This window comes from Asterias amurensis, chromosome 2, assembly GCF_032118995.1.
Source record: "Asterias amurensis chromosome 2, ASM3211899v1".
NCBI classification, from domain to species: domain Eukaryota; kingdom Metazoa; phylum Echinodermata; class Asteroidea; order Forcipulatida; family Asteriidae; genus Asterias; species Asterias amurensis.
In genome coordinates this window covers 25,180,254-25,202,673 of record NC_092649.1, presented here as the reverse complement: position 1 = coordinate 25,202,673, position 22,420 = coordinate 25,180,254, and the positions used below count along the sequence as shown (strand labels likewise).

Genomic DNA, 22,420 nt, shown 5'->3' with positions numbered 1-22,420 from the left:
ACATAAAGTTCAGGGATCAGTTCAACAGTGTCATTAACAAATAGGTTCCTCTTCATATCTCCTAACCAAATTTATTATAATTTTTTTTTTTAAATAAATTTTGTTTGCAATACTTCCGGCTAATAGAGGGTACCCTCAGGCACTTCCATACACAGCAATCCTCTAGACATAACAAATTATAGGTTGTCTCCCCGAATCAAATTCCCCTTCGTCGCTCTGAAAACATAAGGGCTTGGGGGAAAAACAAAGTTCAGCGGAGACTGGGCGAAGGGGGCACTTTGGACGATCAGCCACGGGGACACTACTAATCCGTTTCAACCCATTAATTGGGTTCAACCCATTAATCCATCCAAATCCACACCCAAGTTTGTTTGATGATGATGGATTTGGGTAATCGCTCGTCCCAAACTGAGAGTACAATTTAAAGTTCTTGAAATCAATCAAGTTGATCGAGACACAACAATCTGTTGATAATGCAGGAAATATCGTGCTAGCTGTGAAGGTTTATTCCCTTTTAATGAGTCCACGGGGGATTTGCAAAATTTACCAATTCGTCTAAGAACATTACCCCCTCCCTCCACCCATGGCCCAGTTTCAGAGCTTCTTATCTCTTTCACTGCCAAGTTCGTACACTTACGATTTATTTTATGTACTCAAAAATGTCTGACCCATAGAATACATGTAATCACAAGAGGGCATTTTCAAGACCTCCTCTAAAAATTGCATCCTTGTTTAAAATCGCCGAGATCAGTTGTGTAAAACGTCACACATCATGAGATAGCAGTACACGTCATTACCCCGGTGAACGGTCATTTGGTGTCGGCGGAACAAATGTTGCTGTTGAAAATTACTTTCTTCAAAGTTTTCTTCATGTTATGAAGAAAGCCTTGAATTTTGTTTTTCCGTCAAATTGCTCACGGGTTCATTCATTTTCCGAAGTCGCATAAATAGAAAGCTGGCGCCCAAAACGATGATCGATAGTTCTCAGTTCTCGTTTGAAAGGTCTTAGTCAGGAAAGGGTTAATGACCTACCTGAGGTGTTTCCAGATTAAGAGGCAGCGGGCTTGCACTGATGTCCAACGATCTACTGACCGGTGCGGTGGGTGTGGTGGGAGTGGAGGGGGGTGTGGTTAAGCTGAAAATATACAAAACCAACACATTTCTTCTTCAACCACTTCTTCTTATGATTGTTATTGTTGATGCACATTGGAAGGCAATTTCATGTTTTTAACCTGATGATTATAATAAATTGAATTGAATTGAATTTATTACGACCTTCAAAATATTGTATTTATTATATTACACATATCCAACAGCACTATAAGTGCTAATAACATCAGGATTAGAAAATGAGAAGAAATATTAAATTTTAGATATGGGAGGAACCCCAAACACGAAACCAGGTACATGAAGAAACTGAAAACCTAACCCAAAACCCAGCTCAAACCTCTACCCATGCAGAAACCCATTTATACCCCTGGCTGAAGTACAGCAATCATAGTAAAGCATCTTGCACAAGTGTCATGACCGGGATTCGTACCCACACTCGATGACTTAAAGGAACACGTTGCCTTGGATCGGTCGAGTTGGTCTTTGAAAAGTGTTTGAAACCGTTTGCTATGAAATGCATATTGTTATGTAGATACATTTTTTGTAGATACTTTAAAAGTAGAATATAATGATCCAGGGAATTTCACGATTTCCTTTTACGTCGTGAAGAAACAAAGTCGGCCTGTTATGGGAGTCAAAAATTTGGCCGACCTTGTTACTCGACGATGTAAAAGGAAAACCACGCAATTTCGATGAATATTTGTGTAGATCATTGTATTCTACTTTTATAACATCTTTCTAACCATATGCATTTTATAACAAAACGATTACAAACGCTTTTTATAAACCAACTCGTCTGATCCAAGGCAATGTGTTCCTTTAACCAACAGAACTTGAATGCTCAAACCACTTGCCCATGACACCCTATAAATGCAGGGGTCAAAACAGGCACGATACTTGGTCCTTAGAAAAAAACAGGAACAACTTAATAATAATAATAATAATAATAATAACAATATTAATAATAATATCGAAGTCTTATAAAGCGCACGTATCTACCGAACAAGGTACATGTACTCAAGGCGCTGAGTATATACAAACCGTCAGAAAGATATGTTACTGCAGTGATGAGTTCTGAGACCCAATTATTTAGCACCTTCTAAAGGTTTACAAGGTGCTACGGCGCATACAGTAGCCACAGCCATGAACACCGGGGCGAACCCCTTCTCTTTTCGATAAGTGCACTTGGTTCTTTAACATGCGTTACACAACACATGGGACCAACGGCTTTATGTCCCATCCGAAGGACGAAGCAATGGTTATTTGTCTTGCTTAAGGACACAAGTGTCACAGCTGGGGATTCGAACCCACACTCTGCTGATCAGAAACACCAGAGTTTGAATTCAGTGCTCTTAACCGCTCGGCCACGACACTTCCACAATGGTTCTTTGTCTTGCTCAAGGACACAACTGTCATGGCTTGGGATTATTTTTATGATTTTTCCCAAGTGGGACAAATCGGAAATTCGTCTTAAGTATGTTAGTAGGAAGAATATCAATATCTGTCAAATCACGTACCAGCTGCTGAGTTTTTGTGGTCTTCTTTTCATGAATTCCAGCTCATCCACCGTCCAGACAGCACCTTTGACGTTCTCTACTCTCACAAAACACTTGTGTAGACTGAGATTATGCCGTACAGCATTCTAAGAGTAGAAATAATAGGGATGTAAATGGGTCAGTGTTTTAGCTATTATTATAATCTTTAATTACTGAGCAATTAGTATTCTTTCTGTCTCAACTAAAGAAATGTATGAAGCTTCAAAGCAATCACAATACCAATCTTTTAGAAATTTACGGGGTATTATTGGTTAAACAGCGCCCTCTTACATGAAATTCGATAGATTTGGTTCCTATTCCTCAACCCCATCCCCTCTCCAATTATAATGTTTTGCTCCTCACTTTCCCAACGGCCGGATGGTGTTTGAAAACCCTGAGTGATGCCATGGTAGTACTTTTTTTAAGTAGAGTAGAAATTATAAACAAACTACTCACAAATTACTTTCCATTCATAAATACCCCAGACAGTTTCTCTACTCCTATTGGTGGAGATTGCGCCACATGGGGGGTGTTTTAACGGTTGATAATGACCAGCTGGAGCTGTTTATAATGGGCTGGCTTCCGCGTGTCGGGCGTGCAAGATTATCACGCGGAGCGCAATTCAAAACTATGAGTAACAGCGCGTAATCTATTTCTACACACAACCCACGCGCAACAGATTCTTCACAAAGTTTTGGAAAAAAAATACTTCAAACCTCAAATTTTCAACTGTCAAGGTGTCTATAATTGTATTTTTTTTAACGTTTTTTAACAAAGGGCGTTCATGAATGGGAATAATGGAGTAGTGACTCGTTCTTAAACATACCTTCCACGTAGCAGCATTCCTCCTGAAGTAAGCAAACGTTCGTGTAAACCAATTGTAAATCTCATTGAGAGTGAGCTGGCCGTCCGGAGACTCCAGGATTCCTTGCCTGATGAGCGCGGCGTAGGTGAACGGCGGTCGTACGTCAGCCATCTTGTAAAAGTCAGCATTACGATAGATCTCTGCAGCAGGAAAGCAAAGGCCTTTTTTAAAATTAAAAAACTCCTTGAGAGGGTAAAAGCGTGGCCATATGTCGAAGGACATTCGGGGGAGGAGAGTTCAAACAGACCACTTTGAATGAACTGGTAGGAGCCAGGGGTCAATTTCACAAAGAGTTAGGACTAGTCCTAACTTAGGGCCCTAAGTTACTCGCCCTAAGTTAGGGCGAGTAACTCGTCCTAACTCAAGATAAGACTAGTCTTAACTCTTTGTGAAATCCACCCCTGAACAGTAAAACACGGTTCACACTTCTTAAGAATGCAGATGCAACATACAAATTTTTACATCACAGGGCTGTTTTCGCAGCGAACATTTCACAGTAGTCCAGCAAAAGTCAACTGATACGTATCCACCGTTGCCCATTTTTGTGACGATAGCATTTGTATCGCATTCACAGGAAGTATGAACCGGGCTTAAAACATCAACAACTTTCGCGTCTGAAAAATAACCTTTTTTAACTCATGTTTTCTTCAACTTTTCTAATCATCTGATATAAATATGAAATATTTTAGCCTTTGAGAAAGACTCTGCTAGGGTTGAAACCTCTAAATATATATGTTGTTTTTCATTCATACCGTAGGTAAGCAGTTTGCAACAGATTTCTCAGATTGTAAAAACAAAATGTTTTTGTTCTATGATCTCTTACTTAATGACTAAATAATATTATAAGAATAACTACAACATTTATAGAGCGTTAAATAAGCGTATGTTTCCGTGCGCTTTAACCAAGTGTCCAATGAAGGTTGCTGCTAACATGTTTAATGTGGTTGGGTAGCTTGTTCCAAATTGTTTAAGCTACGCTTTAAGACGACAAAAGGACAAAGGGCAGAGGAAGCTAGAGAATTGTAATACCTGTTCCTAAGGAAATGCCGTACTTCTCGCTGGTCCGTCTTCTGATTGGTCCTCCGCCGGGTGTGATGTTAATCTGTATACTGGACGGCGTGCTCGTCGTGGGTGGTTGGGACTGCGACATCGGTGGCGGTGACGGCATGCGCATGTGGTGCGTCGGTAGGTTGGGCGTGGGATGCCGCATGGGCTTGAGCAGGCTGAGATGGGAGAGTGATGGAGGCTGAATGATGCTGGGCGGTTGAACCAGGGCCATGGTCTTGGGAACCGAAGGCGGAGTCTGAGGGGGAAGTAGAGTCTGTAGAGACAGGGTACAATTTGGGTGATTAGCGGAGACAGAAATATCACAACTTAATAGGAAACGTTTCTTCAGTTGCCTACTTTGCATGGCGCAGAGAAATGCAAAATAGGAAAGTATAAATGATAGAGCGTGTACTAAGTTATTTTCAGTTTGTTTACCTTCTTAAAGGGAAGGTACACGTTTGGTAATTACTCAAAACAAATATTAACTTAAAAACTGACTTGGTAACGAGCATTGGAGAGCAGTTAATAGTATAAAACATTGTGGAAAACGAATCCCTCTGAAGTAACGTAGTTTTTGAGAAAGAGGTATTTTCTCACTAATAATAAAAGACTTCTAGCTAGAAGTCTTTTATTCCTATCTGAAAGCACACAAATTCGTCTATCAAGGGTGTTTTTTGTTTCATCATTTTCTCGCAACTTCGATGACCGATTGAGTCCAAATTTTCACAGGCTTTTTATTTTATGTTTATGTTTGGATACACCAAGTGAGAAGACTGGTCTTTGACAATTACCAAACGTGTACCTTCACTTTAAAGCCATTATACACTTTCGGTAAACAGTATTGTCCAAGTCCCACACTTCGTGTATCACAACTTATATATAAAATAACAATCCTGTGGAAATTTAGGCTCAATCGGACATCGGAGTCGGGAGAAAATAACGGGAAAACCCACTCCTGTTTTCGCGCGTTTCGCCGTGTCATGACATGTGTTTATAACAAATCCGTAATTCTCGTTAACGAGAATTTATATTGTTTTACCGTTTTCTCAAAAAGTAAAGCATTTCATGGACTAATATTTCAAAAGAAGTCTTTCACCATTACCTTCTGTAAACCCTGTAAATTATTTGTGAACTTTTTTTTTTTTTTCTGTACCGAAAGGGTCCAATGGCTTTAACGCAATGTTCTTGTAGTTGTTTATAGTCATTGATTGTGTCTGCTTCCTCATAGTTGAGTTGTGCTAAGCTACTTGTCGAGCTTAAGCAGCTCTTTGAACCTGGACCCAAAGGTAAAATGTCATTGCTCAGCTTTCCACAGAATTCCGCGGTAACAGCACCTTGTCAAGTGGGTAATTCTCAGGACCCTAAGCACAAAATTCTGTGGTGAGCAGAGTCATGAAATTAGATCAAAGTTTGTTTTCACTCTTCTAAATGCAGTCTCATTTGATAATGGAATTGAGCAGCAGAATAGCAACCAAGCCAACAGAGAATTGGTTGCAACAGTCATAAATCAAAACTTATCTTACATGTATGTCACAGGTTTACAAGGACTAATTTTGTTGTGTATGTTTCTTTTTGGGTCTTACTGCGCCTTGAACACCTTGGTGGATATGTGCGCATTACAAGTCTTATTATTACAATTACTATTTATTACGAGCGGTTGTTGACTAGGGCCCAATCTTATGGCTCTATTCTACTGCTGAATTCTGTACTTGTGATCACCATTCTTTGCTCACACGGTAAGCACCAAGTTTCTGTCCTAGCTGTGTAAGCAAAAACTGCCTTATAACATGGAGTATACATGCGCACAAGCAAAAATTCCATGCTAACCTGTGAAATATGCTTGACGTAAGTGTGGAATTCCCTGCTTTCGTAAGCGCTGATTCTTTGCTTACTGTAAGCAGAGCCATGAAATTGGGCCTGGATCAGGGATGAGATTCAACAATTGTTAAAATTTCTGAAATTCTAGCGTGCAGCCCTGGGTTCCCCTCCCTTTATCCTAGACTCAGACAAAACCTCTAAGATGTTACACTTTAAGAGGTGCATCACCAGAAACTACATGTAAAACAGGCGATTGCCTCCATGCTCCCTAGTCATTGCCTTGGTGCCCTTGTAATGCTCCAGTAGATATTTACAATTTCCTCATAGAGTGCCCTTTGCCAAGGAGAAAATGTCTTGGTTTCCTTGCCCTTTCAAAAACGAAGCATACAGGCCTGCTAAAGGTTTGGACAACATTTGCAAACTTGTCTAAACAGTTACGTGGTTCACTGACTAATCATGCAGGAATTGAAAAGTAAAACTCTTGCATGTTGCATGTAGAATTTAAGCAGCACAAATAGGTATACATGTACGATCAAAGGCACACATAATGTACGTGTACAGTATGTTCAAAATAATGTATCAAGGCAAACAAAGATGGCTGGTTGGACACTGTGTGACTTCACGCGGGACATATGTATCCAGGGGCCGATTTCACAAAGCAATTAAATTCATCGCAAGACAAATTTTCAGTATCACCATAGAGATTTGTATTGTGACATCACACTTTACTTAGCAACTACGATTGATTTGAAGTTACGATCAATTTGAGATCTTTGTGAAATCGGCCCCAGTTCAGGTAAATTGTTCCGTGTTCATCCCCAAATAATTAAAACAGTTTCAAAACCAGTTTCTCTTATTCAGGTCTATTATTTGACTTCTAGAGATATATATACGGTGTACCAGAAAACGAAACCCAACACATCATACAAAATTGTTCACGGACGGCCATCAATGATCCTTTTTCGTCTTACCTTCTTACTGGGGATGTAGCTCTTGGAAGATTCTGGTCTAGACTCCATTGGTTTCATGTGAAGGTGTGCCATCATGGCCGCCAGTCTCTCCCTCTCTTTGGCCAGCTGGATCTCCAACTGACTGACCACTTGGAGCTGGACACGAGCTTGCGCCGTGCTCCGGTCATCCAGAGCATGCTCAGTACTCAGGTGCCTGTATATCAAGGGAAGACAATAAGACTTATTGTTTGGTTCTCACAAGATGGTAATATCATGAGGGGTGTAACTCATCTTGAAAATGGTCTTGAAGATAAGGCCCTCTCAAATGTCTCACGCTGAAAAAAAATTGTTTTTTGTCATCGGTAAATGAACATGAACACAACAATAACAGTTGTAGTGATCAGACGCCGCCTGTACTGGTTCGGCCATGTCATCAGAATGCCAGCCTACAGGCTACCCAACCTGGTCTACTACAATGACTTCAACACTCCACGCCAACGAGGACGCCCACCATTGCGCTGGAAGGTGCAAATTCAGGATTTGTTTTTCTTTTTTTTCTTTTCTTTTTTTCACTTCTAGAGGCAGAGCACTTAGCTAGAAATAGACCTGAATGGGGACGGTTTTCCGAGGAGGCCAAGGGACACCCAGTCCTAAGCAGCTAAGTAAGTAAGTAAGTATCAGTAAATATCAACCAGCTAACTCAACCAGGGAGTTTGGGTGACCGTCCATGAACTCTGGCACTCTGGCGTATCAAAGGACCTCATCGAGGAGAATGTAGGTAAGCCAAAAACGGACATGGCGGACCTTCTTATTTTTATCCAACATGGCGCAGGTTACGGCTTTAATCATATAGATAACAGTGGCTTCTTATAAAGTGCTCAAATCCATCACTCAGTCACGCTCATGGGCTCAAACATTATTACCCCTGGTCATTTCTGAAACCATCTTACCTCCTTTGGGAGTATACAGCCTGCACTGCCAAAATATGTAGCGCACTTTTAAAACTAAATCAATCACAAGAACTACGTCAGCCCTCACAGGTACTCGTTTACCCCTGGGTAAATAGAAGCAATTGTAGTGTCTTGCTTGAAGGCAGTGGACACTATTGGTAATTACTCAAAATAATGAGGGGCATAAAACCTTTCTTGGTGACGAGTAATGGGGAAAGGTTGAGAGAAAAAAGTAATTTGCAAAGAATTTTATTTGGAGACCTCAGATTTAGAACTTGAGGTCTCAAAATCAACCATCTAAACGCACACAACTTCGTGTGACAAGGGTTATTTATCTTTCATTATTATCTCGCAACTTCGATGACTGATTGAGCTCAAATTTTCACAGGTTTGTTACTCTATGCATACATGTATATGTTGAGATACACCAACTGTGAAGGCTAGTCTTTGACAATTACCAATAGTGTCCACTGCCTTTATAAGGTCACAAATGTCATGATCAGGATTCAAACCCATGAGTGAGTGAGTGAGTGATATGAAAAGGCATGCCAACCTTCCGGTGCTTATTGCATGAACATTAATGATGTACAAACGTAACAGTACAAATCCATGGTGAACGTGCAAGATGGCCGCCTATTTTTCTTGCTTACCTGTGAAATACGTTTACTCCTTAGCCATTGTTTCTGCTACAGTAAACAGTAAGATTTGCTAACCGTTAAGCAGTGCTGTGAAATTGGGCCTGGAACTTAAGTCCAGGGGTGGATTTCACAAAGGTAGTCCAAACTTAGGACTAGTCCTAGGCAATGCTAAGAGATAGGACCAGTCCTAAGTTAGGATGAGTTACTGGTCCTAACTTAGGACTGGTCCTATCTCTTAGCATTGCCTAGGACTAGTCCTAAGTTAGGACTACCTTTGTGAAATCCACCCCAGAGCACTAAAACACTCGCCGTGACGATGTGACCTACGCTTATATTCAAACCACCCTCTGTTGACAAAACACTGTATACATCATGTTTAGCCGGGCAAAAAGAATCGTAGTCATGGTAAGATTGCATACACTTTCTAGCTGGCTGCCAAAACACAAAGGTTCTGCCCGGCGATATGCGCGCGAATCATGTTATGGTTTTCGAGTGACGTCAGAGATCACATCGTCTGTATAGGGCATAAATATAAGTTTATTTGACATTTTATCTTACATTGTGTGTTGCATATGCAAAAGTACGTTATGTTTGTGGGGAGGTTTTTTTCCCCCTCATTTATACAATGTAAAACAGCCTTATTTGTCAGGATCTGATATTGAGAAAAAAATCCCAGCTTAACTATAAGTCTGTGTAAGGACAAACAAGTTGTACACTTCTTAATTCTTCAACTAATCAACCACGTTTCTATTTTGTCTCCCCAACATGAAAAGAAAAAGAAAGGAAAGGAAAATCCAATAATCAAATCCCTGTACAGGAAGCCAGACAGTCAGACTATTACATCAAGTACACTTCAATGGATTAAGCCAGAAGCATAAAACTGACATTAATGGACAATGGACAATGTTGAATGTGGTCAGTCAATCAATGGATAGTGAGGTATTCTTGGAAAAATGTGGCCAGACTCTTGGGGCTCCTTAGTAAATAGCAGCATTTGTTATAAATTACTTGCATGGGACATGAAACATCCGCATTCACATGGAATGTACACATATTGAATAACTGCACACGAAAACAAAGCTGTGAGAATATTCTTTGTGATAAAATCATTACAAAATGTTTTTCTTGTGTGACAAAGTTTCAGAGGCTCAACAGTTTTAAACAGCTGATACTTCACAGAGGCAACAAAGGCAGCTGCCTCCATGCCCCCTGGTCATTGCCTTGGTGCCCTTGAAATGCTCCAGTAGAAACTTACAATTCCCTTTACTATTATGAGAAAATACCTCGGTGCCTTTGCCCTTTCAAAATCGAAGCATACAGACCTGGAACAGTCATCAACCAGACATGCAACTTTAAAGACCTGCTCGATCGAAAATGTCAAGTTGTGAACTTTCCTGAATTTCTTTTAAAATGTTTTCAATCAATAAGGAAATCGAGTCATACGAATATAAATAGATTTTAATTGTGTAAAAAAAAAAAGATTTCAAATATCCTTATCCAGCGCTTTTCTGTAAGACTCGCAAAAAGCTCAATGATGTAATAACTCATGTTATGTAATAGTTGGGAGATCCAATTTGTATAGCCGCTTTGCTGCAGCATGGAGGTACATGTGTATAATAAAGCAAACCCTCAGACATGACGTCAAAGCACTGTCATTTGGACGCACGCCAAAAGTGTGTTGAGTTTTTCAAAACCTTGAGGTTGGGGCCTGATTTTTCAATCAATAATTACAGAAAATTCCGAAGTGTACACATATCAAAATTACATTTAAATGGTGAACAAACACATCAAAAACAAGTTAAAATAGCATTTCCGTGAAAAACATTCCACTCAAGTAGCTGTTTAACAAAATTGATAGTGTTTTTTTTTTAAGTTTTCTGTGGCACACACAAAAGAGGGGAGGGGGGAAGAAAGGAGAAAAAGAAATGTGTCAGGGTGTTTTGGCTGGTAACCATGATATGGTAAGCAAAACTATTTTTGTGCTCAGTTGCTATGATGTGCCTGTTAAGCAGCTCTTTGAAATTAGCCACAGCTGGTTTTCACATCAGTTAAAAATGAAACGTTACAAAAGGGAGATTAGCTGTAGCAAAATAATCAACAACCAAATTGTCCTGTGATGCAAATGCTCAATAGTAAATGGTCAATGGCCTTGCATTTTGAGCCTCGCAGAGTCAGCCAAACTTTGGGTTCCTTCTTTCTCAACTACATGTAGCTTGCTTGTTCCTGTATTGTTTTCCTTTATGGCTTCTTTAAACACACGCTCCACAGTAACCCCCACCCCCAGTCTCTCTCGGGAAAGGAGATTTGCAAAAACATCCTGGAGAATCAATTACCTGTAGATAAAAGGGAGCAGACCGTAGTCCTGCCTCTACCGTTATTTGTCTTTAGAACAAAGCAAACATGGCTAAACATTGGTCTAAGAGTTTGTATGGGAATAGGTTTGCGGATAGATGTAGATGGATTTCAGAGCACTTTCCAAATTAGGGAATTTCTATTGTTTGAGAACCAATCACATAATGTGCTACAAAATGTACAACACTCTTGTTTTGGTGGCAGTAAACAAAAAACTATTCGGATTAATGGCTAGTGATTTACTAATGGGAAACTCAACCGAAACAGTTATTGGTAACGACAGCCAAAACGCACTGATGGTTCAGGGGAACATGGGTGACGTATACATGTACATTGTACAATGTCTTGATTGTGCCCAAGTTGGGCGACCCTTTGTCCTGCCATTAACTGGTACCTTGCCCTAGTTGTCATGTGCGACAGAGGCCTGATATATACTTCATGGAGGCAACAAAGGCGATTGCCCCATGGTGCCTTTGAAATGCTCCAGTAGAAATTTACAACTTTCTAATAGGGTGCCCTTTTCCAAAGTAAAAAATTACTTGGTGCCCTTGCCTTTTCAATAACGAAGCAAACAGGCCTGAATTATGAATAAAAGCAAGCCCATGCAACACTTGATGACAGTTGTAGACAATTTCATTACTCTGCAAAGACCCGGTTACAGTGTGTAGTTTTATTCGGTGGTGCAATTCACAGCCCCCAACCCTACATATGTTACATTAGACCTTGAACTTTGCTCTTGAAGGGGAACATGAAAGTTTCCCCCAAGTCAAGGTCACTTCATTAAGGGAGGAACCTGACACGCTCTATGGTAACCTAGAGGAAGGGGGTGTCAACAGTTGTCACATGAGTTTAGTTTCAGGCCAAGAATATACAGCTCATATACAGTGTTACTTATGTTACTTAAAGGGCTATGTACCTTTTCCTAACACAAAACACAATGTCCACAGATTTACATTAAACTTACACAGTTTGAAGATTAGGATAGTAGAAAGCTTCCCTTGAAATTTTACTTACTGAGGTGATGTAGTTTTTGAGAAACGAGTGAAGCAAATAATTTTCGTCTCAGTTTTAGCATGTAAAAGCGTATTAACCAGTTATGCTATGGTTTTGGTATAATATCATATCTGGTCAATGGGATTTTACATGCTAAAATAATTTTTGTCTTCCTGAGACGAAAATTATTTTGTGACTTGTTTTACTCATTTCACATTTTGAAAAAGTACCCAAATCCTTTAACAGCACTGGACACTATTGGTAATTACTCAAAATAATTGTTAGCATAAAAACTTACTTGGTAATGAGCAATCGAGAGCCGTTGATAATATACATTTTGAGAAAGTCTCCCTCTGAAGTATCGTAAATTTTCAGAGAGAGGTTATTTCTCACTCAAAATATTAAAAGACTTCAGGCCTGAAGCCTTTTTAGGCATCTGAAAAAGGGTGTTTATTCTTTCATCATTCTCTTCAAACTTTGATGACCAATTGTGTGCAAATTTTCACAGATTTGTTATTTCGTGAATATGTTTTGATAGTGAGAATACTGGTCTTTGTGAGAATACTGGTCTCAGAATACTGGTCTTTGACAACTACCAAATGTGTCCAGAGCCTTTAAACAAAACAAATTACTTACTTAAGAAATGCCTGGAAGTCGTCGCACACCGTTTCACATCCTGGCCACTTACACATGCCGTGCGCGTACAGAGGGTGACTGTTGGGGTTCATTGCACTCTCCTCAGATTGAAGCCTGCGAGGACAGAGTCAACAAGAACAAAAATCATCAGATGAAGTGAAACAAAAACATGCTAAAGGTACAGGCCTACTTTTGTACACACTCTTACAACTAATGGCAACTTTTGATAGTATAAATTCAATTCAATTCAATTCAAAATTGATTGATTTTCATATAAAAATACAACACCAAATCAAAAGTCACAGACTAATGGCATTTGGTTTTAACAATAAAATTACATCAACAAAATATGTACAAGTTTATAATGATAATACAATAATATTATAAATATTACTAGAGTTAAACAGACAATAAGGAATTGGGAAAACAGTCAAAGACAGTAGGAGGGATTTGTGGACACAAAATTAAAACAAAACAGCAAATTCTGGAGGCAAGGGAGATTCAGGAAACAGTATCTCAAAATCGCAACCACCTTTCGAAATACAAATTTCAGATGTTAGTTTTATTGTGTACATCTACACAGGATAAAAAAAATCGATTGTACGGTTTCTAAACCCAACAGTATACTTTGTCTTTGCATGGTTTCCTTGAAAGCCTCATTCTGGAAATTCACTAGATTACATAGTTTGAGTGAACCCTTTCACCTTCTGGAACACTAAATTGGCATTTCTTGTTAATGCCTCATTATTGGAATAACGGACATCATCTCCCACGCAAAGGATATGGAAATTTGAATGTGTTCCTGAAAGGATTCAAGTCCCTTGAGTTTTATTTTGTATTTTTCTAGATCCTAAATAACAAAATGCTTATAAAGAGAGAAACAAGCACACTGTACCATAGGAGATATTTTTTGAAGGGAACATATACCTTTGGTTTTTGGAATTTTTCGATTGCTCTAATCCTGCATAAATGTAACCTTTATCCACAATATAAATAAGGGAATCAATGTGTGGTGAAGAGGTTTTCAACTAGTGGTTTAAACCCAACGAGGCCTGGTTCTTGATAATTTTACCAAGACGAAGTCGAGGTAAATTATAAAGAACCAGGCCTCGGCGGGTTTAAACCACTACTTGAAAACCGATTCAACACACTTTGATTCCCATTCATAAATACCTTTTCGGTCAAAAACATCATCACTTTTTGGTAAAAAAGTAAAATATATGCAGAAACTATAATTGTTCAATGATTTCTTTCAACACAACACCCCTCCAGCAATGAAATGGTTAAGCCCTCCGTCGCCTTTGGGTAAACAACTCCTTGTAAGGGAATGCTGTGTGAGTCGCGCGTATCGCGTGATGTGGCACAACTGTTTCAGCCGTTGCTGTCGACCAATCAGAATGAAGAAACTGTCTTATAAGAACAGGTGCAAGGTCGCGGGTCACGCCCATGAATTCACACTTTTTACCGGTCATAAACAAAGGTTTATACACACCCACGTGACGCGCTCTCCACCAATAGGAATAGCGAAACTGTCTTAGGTATTTATGAATGTAACCTTTATACACAAAATAAATGTTGTTCAAATACAATTCATCAACAGACAAATTGACTAAATCAACTTGTTACTAGAGCCAACAACCTGTAGAAGGGGGAAATTATTGATGAGTACATGTACACATGGCATAATGCCAACAGCAGTGTTGCCTACATGTACAAGTACGGACATGAATTTAAGGCTTAAAAAAAAAAAACTCAAAAGAGAAGGGGGGAAGACAACAACAAATGAGTAGAGGATGGATGTTCAACTGTTTGTTTCGCTTAAAGGATTGTTACAGAATTGGGAAGAATACAGATTTACATAAAACTTACACGGTCTAATAATGATAGTTGAAAACATCCCTTGGAAATGTCATAATCTCATAACAAATAAATTATCTAACTTCGCGTTTGGAGTATAGCTCAGTGAGCGTTTAATTCGTTTTTTATTTTGGCATCGATGCGATGCAAACAATTGTAACCGGTTTTTACTATTCTCTCGTGACCCAGATGGCCGATCGATCGATCTCAAACTTCTACAGGTTTGTCAGTTTATGTATATTACATAAAGTGCTTACACTGCCAGCAACTGTTTTGTTAGCAAAAACCAATTCTGTAATGTTCCTTTAACATTTTACAGTTTGGACACCAAGAGTTCAGTATATCCAAATGTGGAGAAGAGCATTGAGTTTAGCATGAAATGGTCAAGAGTTTCAAAGGGGCTTAAAGGCAGTGGACACTATTGGTAATTACTCAAAATTATTTTTAGCATAAAACCTTACTTGGTAACGAGTAATGGGGAGAGGTTGATGGTATAAAACATTGTGAGAAACGGCTCCCTTTGAAATGACATAGTTCTGAGAAAGAAGTAATTTTCCACGAATTTGATTTCCAGATCTCAGATTTAGAATTTGAGGTCTCGAAATCAACCATGTAAACGCACACAACTTCGTGTGACAAGGGTGTTTTTTCTTTCAATCTTATCTCGCAACTTCGATGACCGATTGAGCTCAAATTTTCACAGGCTTGTTATTTTATGCATATGTTGAGATACACCAAGTGAGAAGACTGGTCTTTGGCAATTACCAATAGTGTCCACTGTCTTTAAAGGTCAATAATCAGTTTAGTGATCCACTCATTTTTCAAGACACTTCAATTATGGTTAAGTGCCTTGCTTATGCCTCAAAGGCACAAGTGTCATGACCAGGATTCAAACCCACATTATGCTGCTGACAACACCAGAAGCTTTGGTTCGACGGCTAGTACAGCACTGTAAAGCATGCTTCTTACTTGAAAGTGAACACTAAGCAAATACTTGAGAATCTTCGCTTTCTCATTTTGCATGAAGTATGTACCTGACTAAACACTCCCCCTTTCTCATTAACACACTTAACAAACTATTCCCAGACTAAAATGGAATGGTTGTTTTTCATTTGCAATTGAAAATGTTACTCTTTCCACAATTCAGACTAGACCCCTTTCAATTTGTTTTTCACTTCTCTTATTTTTTTTTTATTAAAAAGAACTAGCGGTACTTCATAATAAAAAAACATAAAAAAAACAAAACCTCTTACTACATGTAGATGAAACTGATCTGATCACTTTACCTCAAAATTAAGATCAACAACATTTTCAGGAGTACCTGAACCTCACTGTGTACGCCTACGTGTACTCGCTGTGCTTGTTTGTTACCCAACCATTAATATAGTGATGATGTAATGTTGCTGCAGTCTACTAGAAATAGAGGTTGGTAACCCCCAAAGTTTCATACAGCAGATGCCAACTTAATTTGATTTCTGTAATTTGATTTTTCAATTTATATAATTATGACATTGAAACCAAGGATTCGTGGCAAAAGTGCCCAGAGCATTTCTCACTGTATCACCCCCCGGAACTCTCGGAGGAAAGGTGAAGAGGAGAAGGTGATAAAGAGAGGAAAGAAAACAAGACATTTCACAGAAAGGTAGAGGCTATTTTAACAAGTATTATGAAAACAATAGAAAAGCACTTTATTTTATGAGGCTGCTGGTAAACCCCAGGGCTGAAATTTCATCCTTGAGAGGGCAAGGCCAGTTTCATTTCCCAAAGAAGACTTCCTTTGGGAAATCTCTAAGTCTATGATAAAATGTTGAAGGGGCACCAAGGTCACGACCAGGGGCAAACAGAGGCCATCCTCTGTGAGAAAAGTTAGAAAGGGGCACCAAGGCCACCATGTAATTCCAGGCCTGAAACCTAAGTGGTGGTTTAAATGCTCCTTGACTTCGTCGTCAAATCAGCTAGGAACAAATGCAGAACTCTGAGAGACAATGTGCCTCTCTTAATATTTATGAATGAGGTACGTCACAATGCTAACCCAAAATGAGGCCATGGGCGCAGCCACTGCAAGTGATGGCGAAAGTGAGCCCATAGCCTTATTTTGAGTAAGAATTATGACGTCATGCGTAACTATTAAGACAGGCGTATATATGCAAGGCTAGTGGGCATATTATAACTACATCACAGTGTTTGATACCACTGCGATCCTCCCTGTTCCTCCCTTACACGTGATGTCACAAGCCTTAAATACTGCACACACTGAGGTCAATGAAGAACTATCATTGGCTGTGAGTTGTGTGCGGCACATACATGATTTCACTGTTATAACTCAGCGATGGCGGCAACTGTACGGGGTCTTTTCTAACTGCTTACACGTACATTACCTGTACACGCATGAGCTGTAGAAGTACACATGCAGAGTTGTAGGAGGACATGTGACATGGTATCTTGGCTGATAACCATATTCAGGTTAGCAGTACTTTTTTATGCTTAGAGCAAAAATCAGTAGCTCGACACACTTCTGTATACTTGACAGGCGTAGAGTTTCAAGCAAAACACTAAAAAGGGGGAACAAGGCGAGTTGGCCATACTGTTGCTCTGAAAAGGGTACTGGGTTCTTTGGCGTGCATTACACAAGAGCCGGAACTTACATGTTCAACTTAGCATCCCATTTGAAGGATGGAGCAGATTTGGTTAAGCATCTTAAAGTGTCTTGCTCAAGGACGCAAGTGCCCTGACTGGGACCCAAAAGCACACTCTGCCAACACCTGAACTTGAGTCCAGTGCACTAGACAGTTCGACAACTTGGTTTCCCTCAGAACACCTGTGGAACGGCTTGCCTCTCACCCTAATAGATCACAACCTGACATTTCTTCATTCAAATCCAATCACAAAACTTACCTCTTCCGTCAAGCCTACCATTAATTTTTCCCTTGGTCATATTTTAGCGCAGTGAATAGTTTTTTCTAGATACCAGCGCTTTATAAAATTTATTATTATTATTACACACAAAGGTTGAATACGCCTGAAGTGCATGCACTTTGAGATTGCAACATGGCAAACTCTTTATCACATAATTTGGTTTAACAATTGAGTACTCTTTCCAACCATTTTGTTGGGATATGTTTATTTGCAAGGCAGTAAACAAAGAGTGTTTATCATTACGCACTAATAAGCACATAGGCAGAACAAGTGATGAAGTGTATGTACTGTGATCAGTCAGGCGAATAGGGGGTAAAAAAACAAGAGATATAACTAGCTCTTGAAAAAAGAAAAAAAACCTGAAATATCTAATTCCAAGCAACCAGTTGGAATTTCTGCTGTGGGGCCTATATGACTTTACATTACCAGACACAGTGCCCCGGGCGCCCATGCATGCAGTGTCAACAAACAGCGATAACTGGTAAACATTGCTGAATGACAAGCGACCATGCTAGCGAAAAAAAAAAAAAAAAATTGTCTATTGACCGATCCTCCGAACTAGTGATTCAAGTTTGGCTCCTGCAACTTATGAAAATATTTGGTAGACTCTGACCCACAGTCACCACTACCGACTGACAGTCGTGGTTTCCGCACTACTGACTGACAGTAACAGTTTCACCACTACCGACTGACAGTCGTGGTTTCCGCACTACTGACTGACAGTAACAGTTTCACCACTACTGACTGACAGTCATGGTTTCACCACTACCGACTGACAGTCATGGTTTCACCACTACCGACTGACAGTCCAGTGAACTGCCGACTGACAGTCACAGTTCACCACTACGGACTGACTTACATCATTCCATGTGGAGGAATCATGAACTGAGCTTGATGCAGCATAGCTTCATGGGCTCCATTCACCATAGATCGAGTGTGACTGGAGCTTTGAGATGTTGGAGTGCTGTTTGCAGCCGACGTGGCCTTGCCATCTTCTGCTGCTCCAGTAGCAGCTGAGACCTCTTTCCAAAGAGCTTGCACCTCTGCTTGGCTCATACCTGAATAGCAAAATAATAGTGTGTATGTTTGAATTATAGCTCTTGATATGATAGAGGTTCGTAAATGTAGGTTGTTAACAGATGGTCAGTTGAAAATGTGGCACGCATACTAAGTATCCACGAATGTGACAGGCTCTACGAAAATGAGTAGCTTGTTTTCAAACGCGCCTCGTTGGAGATGGGGCGCAGAAATGCTATGTTTTTCCGTATTCCACTCGCGCTTGTGTGATAACTTATATTATCTTTAGTTTTAAAAAACATTCCCTGATCAAAGAGCCAGTTAGAGTGTGCACATTTAGTTGACCACTGACCAGCAACATACATGCGCAGTGACACACACACTCACTTGATTGTATCATTTGCAAAGCTATAGTCAACTCCACTGCCTTGCCCTTTTCGCTATAGTCAGGATAGTGTCACCCAGTGACCGGTCATGGTCATGAGGATGGTTCCAAATGGTCAACCACAGCAATCAACCACTGGTCGCACAGCCTAGGTTTGAGTCAAAATAGTCAACCTTTAGTTGACTATTCAACACTCGAACTATTCACTACACTATTCACGCTCGAACTTGCTCACAGACTGTCGGATTATTATACTTGACAAATACTACGTTCAAATAAGTTTTCCTCACCCTGAGGTATGTGAGCAACTGAGATGGGTTGCCCTACAGCAGCCTGCTGTGCCAGTAACTGACTAGCAGCTGCAGCCTGCTGCGCCTGTAGTGTCTGTAAGAGGTGAGCCTGCTGCATGGCTAGGCTGTGCAGCTGCTGTTGCTGCTGCTGCAGTTTACCGCTGTTCTTGCCACCACTCTCAGCTGCTGCCGTGGCTGCCTGCATCTGCTGCAACAGTTGGGCTTGCTCTTGAAGTTTCTGCAGAAGAAAGAAACAATAAAACGAGGAGAGGTGAAAAACAAGTTTGCAGGCCTGATACTTCACGGAGGCAACGAAGGCGATTGCCTCCGTGTCCCATGGTCATTGCCTTGGTGCCCTTGAAATGCTCCAGTACAAATTTGCAATTTCATCATAGGGTGCCCTTTACCAAGAAGAAAATGCCTTGGTGCCCTTGCCCTTTCAAAAACGAAGCATACAGCCCTGAGTTTGAATTGTGGCAAGAAGAACTTATGAAGAAAAAGACAGAAGATACACACACTTGTGTCAATGTTTCAAAAATTTACCCAGATTAGTTCTACTGCACAGCATATTGTTTGGGCAGTTCAAATTGATCGCCCTGTGCGCAAATGGTGTACAGGCCTGATAATTCACAGGGACAATGGAGACATTTGCCTTAATAGCCAGTGGAAGTCTCGTGTGTACTTCAACAACTTGGTTTCATTGTGGTCCCACATAAATTACTTTAAGGTGCTAAAGAAAAGAACCAAACTCATGCAATTTCATGAGACTTGCACCGTCTATACCCATTGCCATAGCCCTGATGCCCTTTAAAAAGGTTCCGTGAATACGCTTTCTCATACAGATGCCCTTCATAAGGAAAATCCGCCTCACCCTTACGAGAACAAAGTATCAGGACTGAGTTTAAGACATACTTTAAGCAATGTATTTAATAGATGTTAAATTTGCATCGGGGATAAAGAATATTAATTTTTGGTTTTTTACCCATATACACCGATGTGTGTAGCACTGTATACTCAGTACTTTCCCGAGTCCTGTGAAAAAAATCACAGGCACTTTACTCGGGTGGGATTCGAACCTACGACCTTTGCAATTCTAGAGCAGTGTCATACCAACTAGACCACCGAGATTGCCCGGCAGCTAGAGGCAGTTCGAATCCTATGTTTTAGCAGCGGGTACTGCAAACGATTTAATAGATGTTAATTAATTTTTGTATTTTTACCCAATGTAATTCATGTTCCGAATCCCAAACTACGCGTGTGTACAAACAAAATATTTCATTGAGTGTGGGTGATTCATGAATAAACACAAACAGGTACACTGTACCTGTAATGTAATGGGGAGTAGCTAACTCTCTCATGGCTAATGTACATTGTGTGTGGGCAGAAATGAAATAAGCAGAGCCGATTAGAATTTTAATAATTTTGTCTGTGGATGACAAACACTAGAATAAATTGACTACCGTTTGTGCTCATTGTATACAAAGTGTTTTCAGGTGCAATGCAATGGAGTTCATTCACCACAGACTTTCAGTGTATGATGGGACATGTGGGAGGGAATGTTAAATTCTCAGAAATGCATACTACTGTAAATGTCAATTGTAACTAACGTAATGTAACTTAACGTCAGTGTTCTACTGGTCACTGGTCAGCTGGTCAAATGCCAGTATCAAGGCAGTGAACACTATTGGTAATTACTCAAAATAATTATTAGCATAAAACCTTAATTGGTAACAAGTAATGGAGAGCTGTTGATGGTATAAAACATTGTGAGAAACGGCTCCCTCTGAAGTGGAGTAGTTTTCAAGAAAGAAGTAATTTTAAAAGAATTTGATTTTGAAACCTCAGTTATGAGATTCTGGGGTCTCAAAATCAAGCATCTGAAAGCCCACAACTTCGTGCGACAAGGGTGTCTTTTCATTCATTATTATCTTTCAACTTCAACGACCAATTCAGCTCAAAGTTTAAGGGTTTGTTATTTTATGCATATATGTTGAGATACACTTTATTTGATTTATTGATGATGTCTGCCAATGATGCATAGTACCAGCATGACCAGTATGCAGTTCAGTTAAGCTACATGTATATACATATAGTCAGGTCCTAACAAAGCCTCAGGCCTCGCAAGCTTCACTGGAGTGTGCAGTGTTATTTTATTTCAAAATATGGCAGACGCTCACAGGAACCATTTACGCCTACAAGTATTTTGACAAGTTGTACACACATGTAGATTAGTCTGAGGCTTTATTCGAACTGGTGGCTACAGCTTTGACTTATGGCTGTGATTGTTTACTAAGGGTGTTGCTAAGGATGTTCTACTATACATTCAACACATGTGCAAATCTAACTGTAGCCGCCAATTTAGACATGTCCATAGTAATTGATTATGGCAGTGTTTAATATGATAAACCCACAGCCAAAGCCACTCATTCAGACACGGCTATACTGCAACACATCATTGTTGTGGCTTGACTATTTAACTCAATTTATCTCATTTGAAACTAAGGCAATCTACAAAAAGAAAAAATTCATGAGATATCGCCTAACATTTACAAGGCCCGACGGCCACTTCAAGTTGAGGGCTACCCTTAACCGATTTGGACTGTCAACCAAAATCAACTGTCACAAGGTACACATTGCCATCTACCCTAAGGCTGAAACAGGGTTACCCCTTCACAGTCCGTAAGGATGTCAGGCATCATTCACTAGGAACCTGACTGGTAGTGATACTTAAAGGCAGTGGACACTATTAGAAATTGTCAAAGGCTACTCTTCACAGTTGGTGTACATGTATCTCAACATATGCATAAAATATCAAACCTGTGAAAATTTGAGCTCAATCGGTCGTCGAAGTTGCGAGGAAAATAATGAAAGAAAAAAAACACCCTTGTCACATGAAGTTGTGTGCTTTCAGATGCTTGATTTCGAGACCTCAAATTCTAAATCAAAGGTCTCGAAATCAAATTCATGGAAAATTACTTCTTTCCAAAAACTACATTACTTTAGAGGGAGCCGTTTCTCACAATGTTTTATACTTTCCAATCTCTCCCCATTACTCCTTACC

At 39.9% G+C, this 22,420-nt stretch overlaps 1 protein-coding gene across 3 annotated transcripts in view; it reads right to left on the bottom strand.

The window, feature by feature from the left end:
* LOC139954363 (uncharacterized) overlaps positions 1-22,420 on the bottom strand; it is a 78,305-nt gene that overhangs the window by 14,910 nt on the left and 40,975 nt on the right. For 2 of the 3 annotated variants that reach the window (XM_071954124.1, XM_071954122.1), the window contains 8 exons: positions 19,360-19,597; positions 18,527-18,725; positions 12,895-13,008; positions 7,347-7,539; positions 4,540-4,831; positions 3,472-3,671; positions 2,628-2,752; positions 1,033-1,135 (listed from right to left, as the gene is read on the bottom strand). In XM_071954124.1, coding sequence (XP_071810225.1) covers positions 1,033-1,135; positions 2,628-2,752; positions 3,472-3,671; positions 4,540-4,831; positions 7,347-7,539; positions 12,895-13,008; positions 18,527-18,725; positions 19,360-19,597 — 1,464 coding nt within the window. The remainder of the gene's footprint in view (positions 1-1,032; positions 1,136-2,627; positions 2,753-3,471; positions 3,672-4,539; positions 4,832-7,346; positions 7,540-12,894; positions 13,009-18,526; positions 18,726-19,359; positions 19,598-22,420) is intronic. The other variant, XM_071954123.1, reaches the window with a different exon arrangement.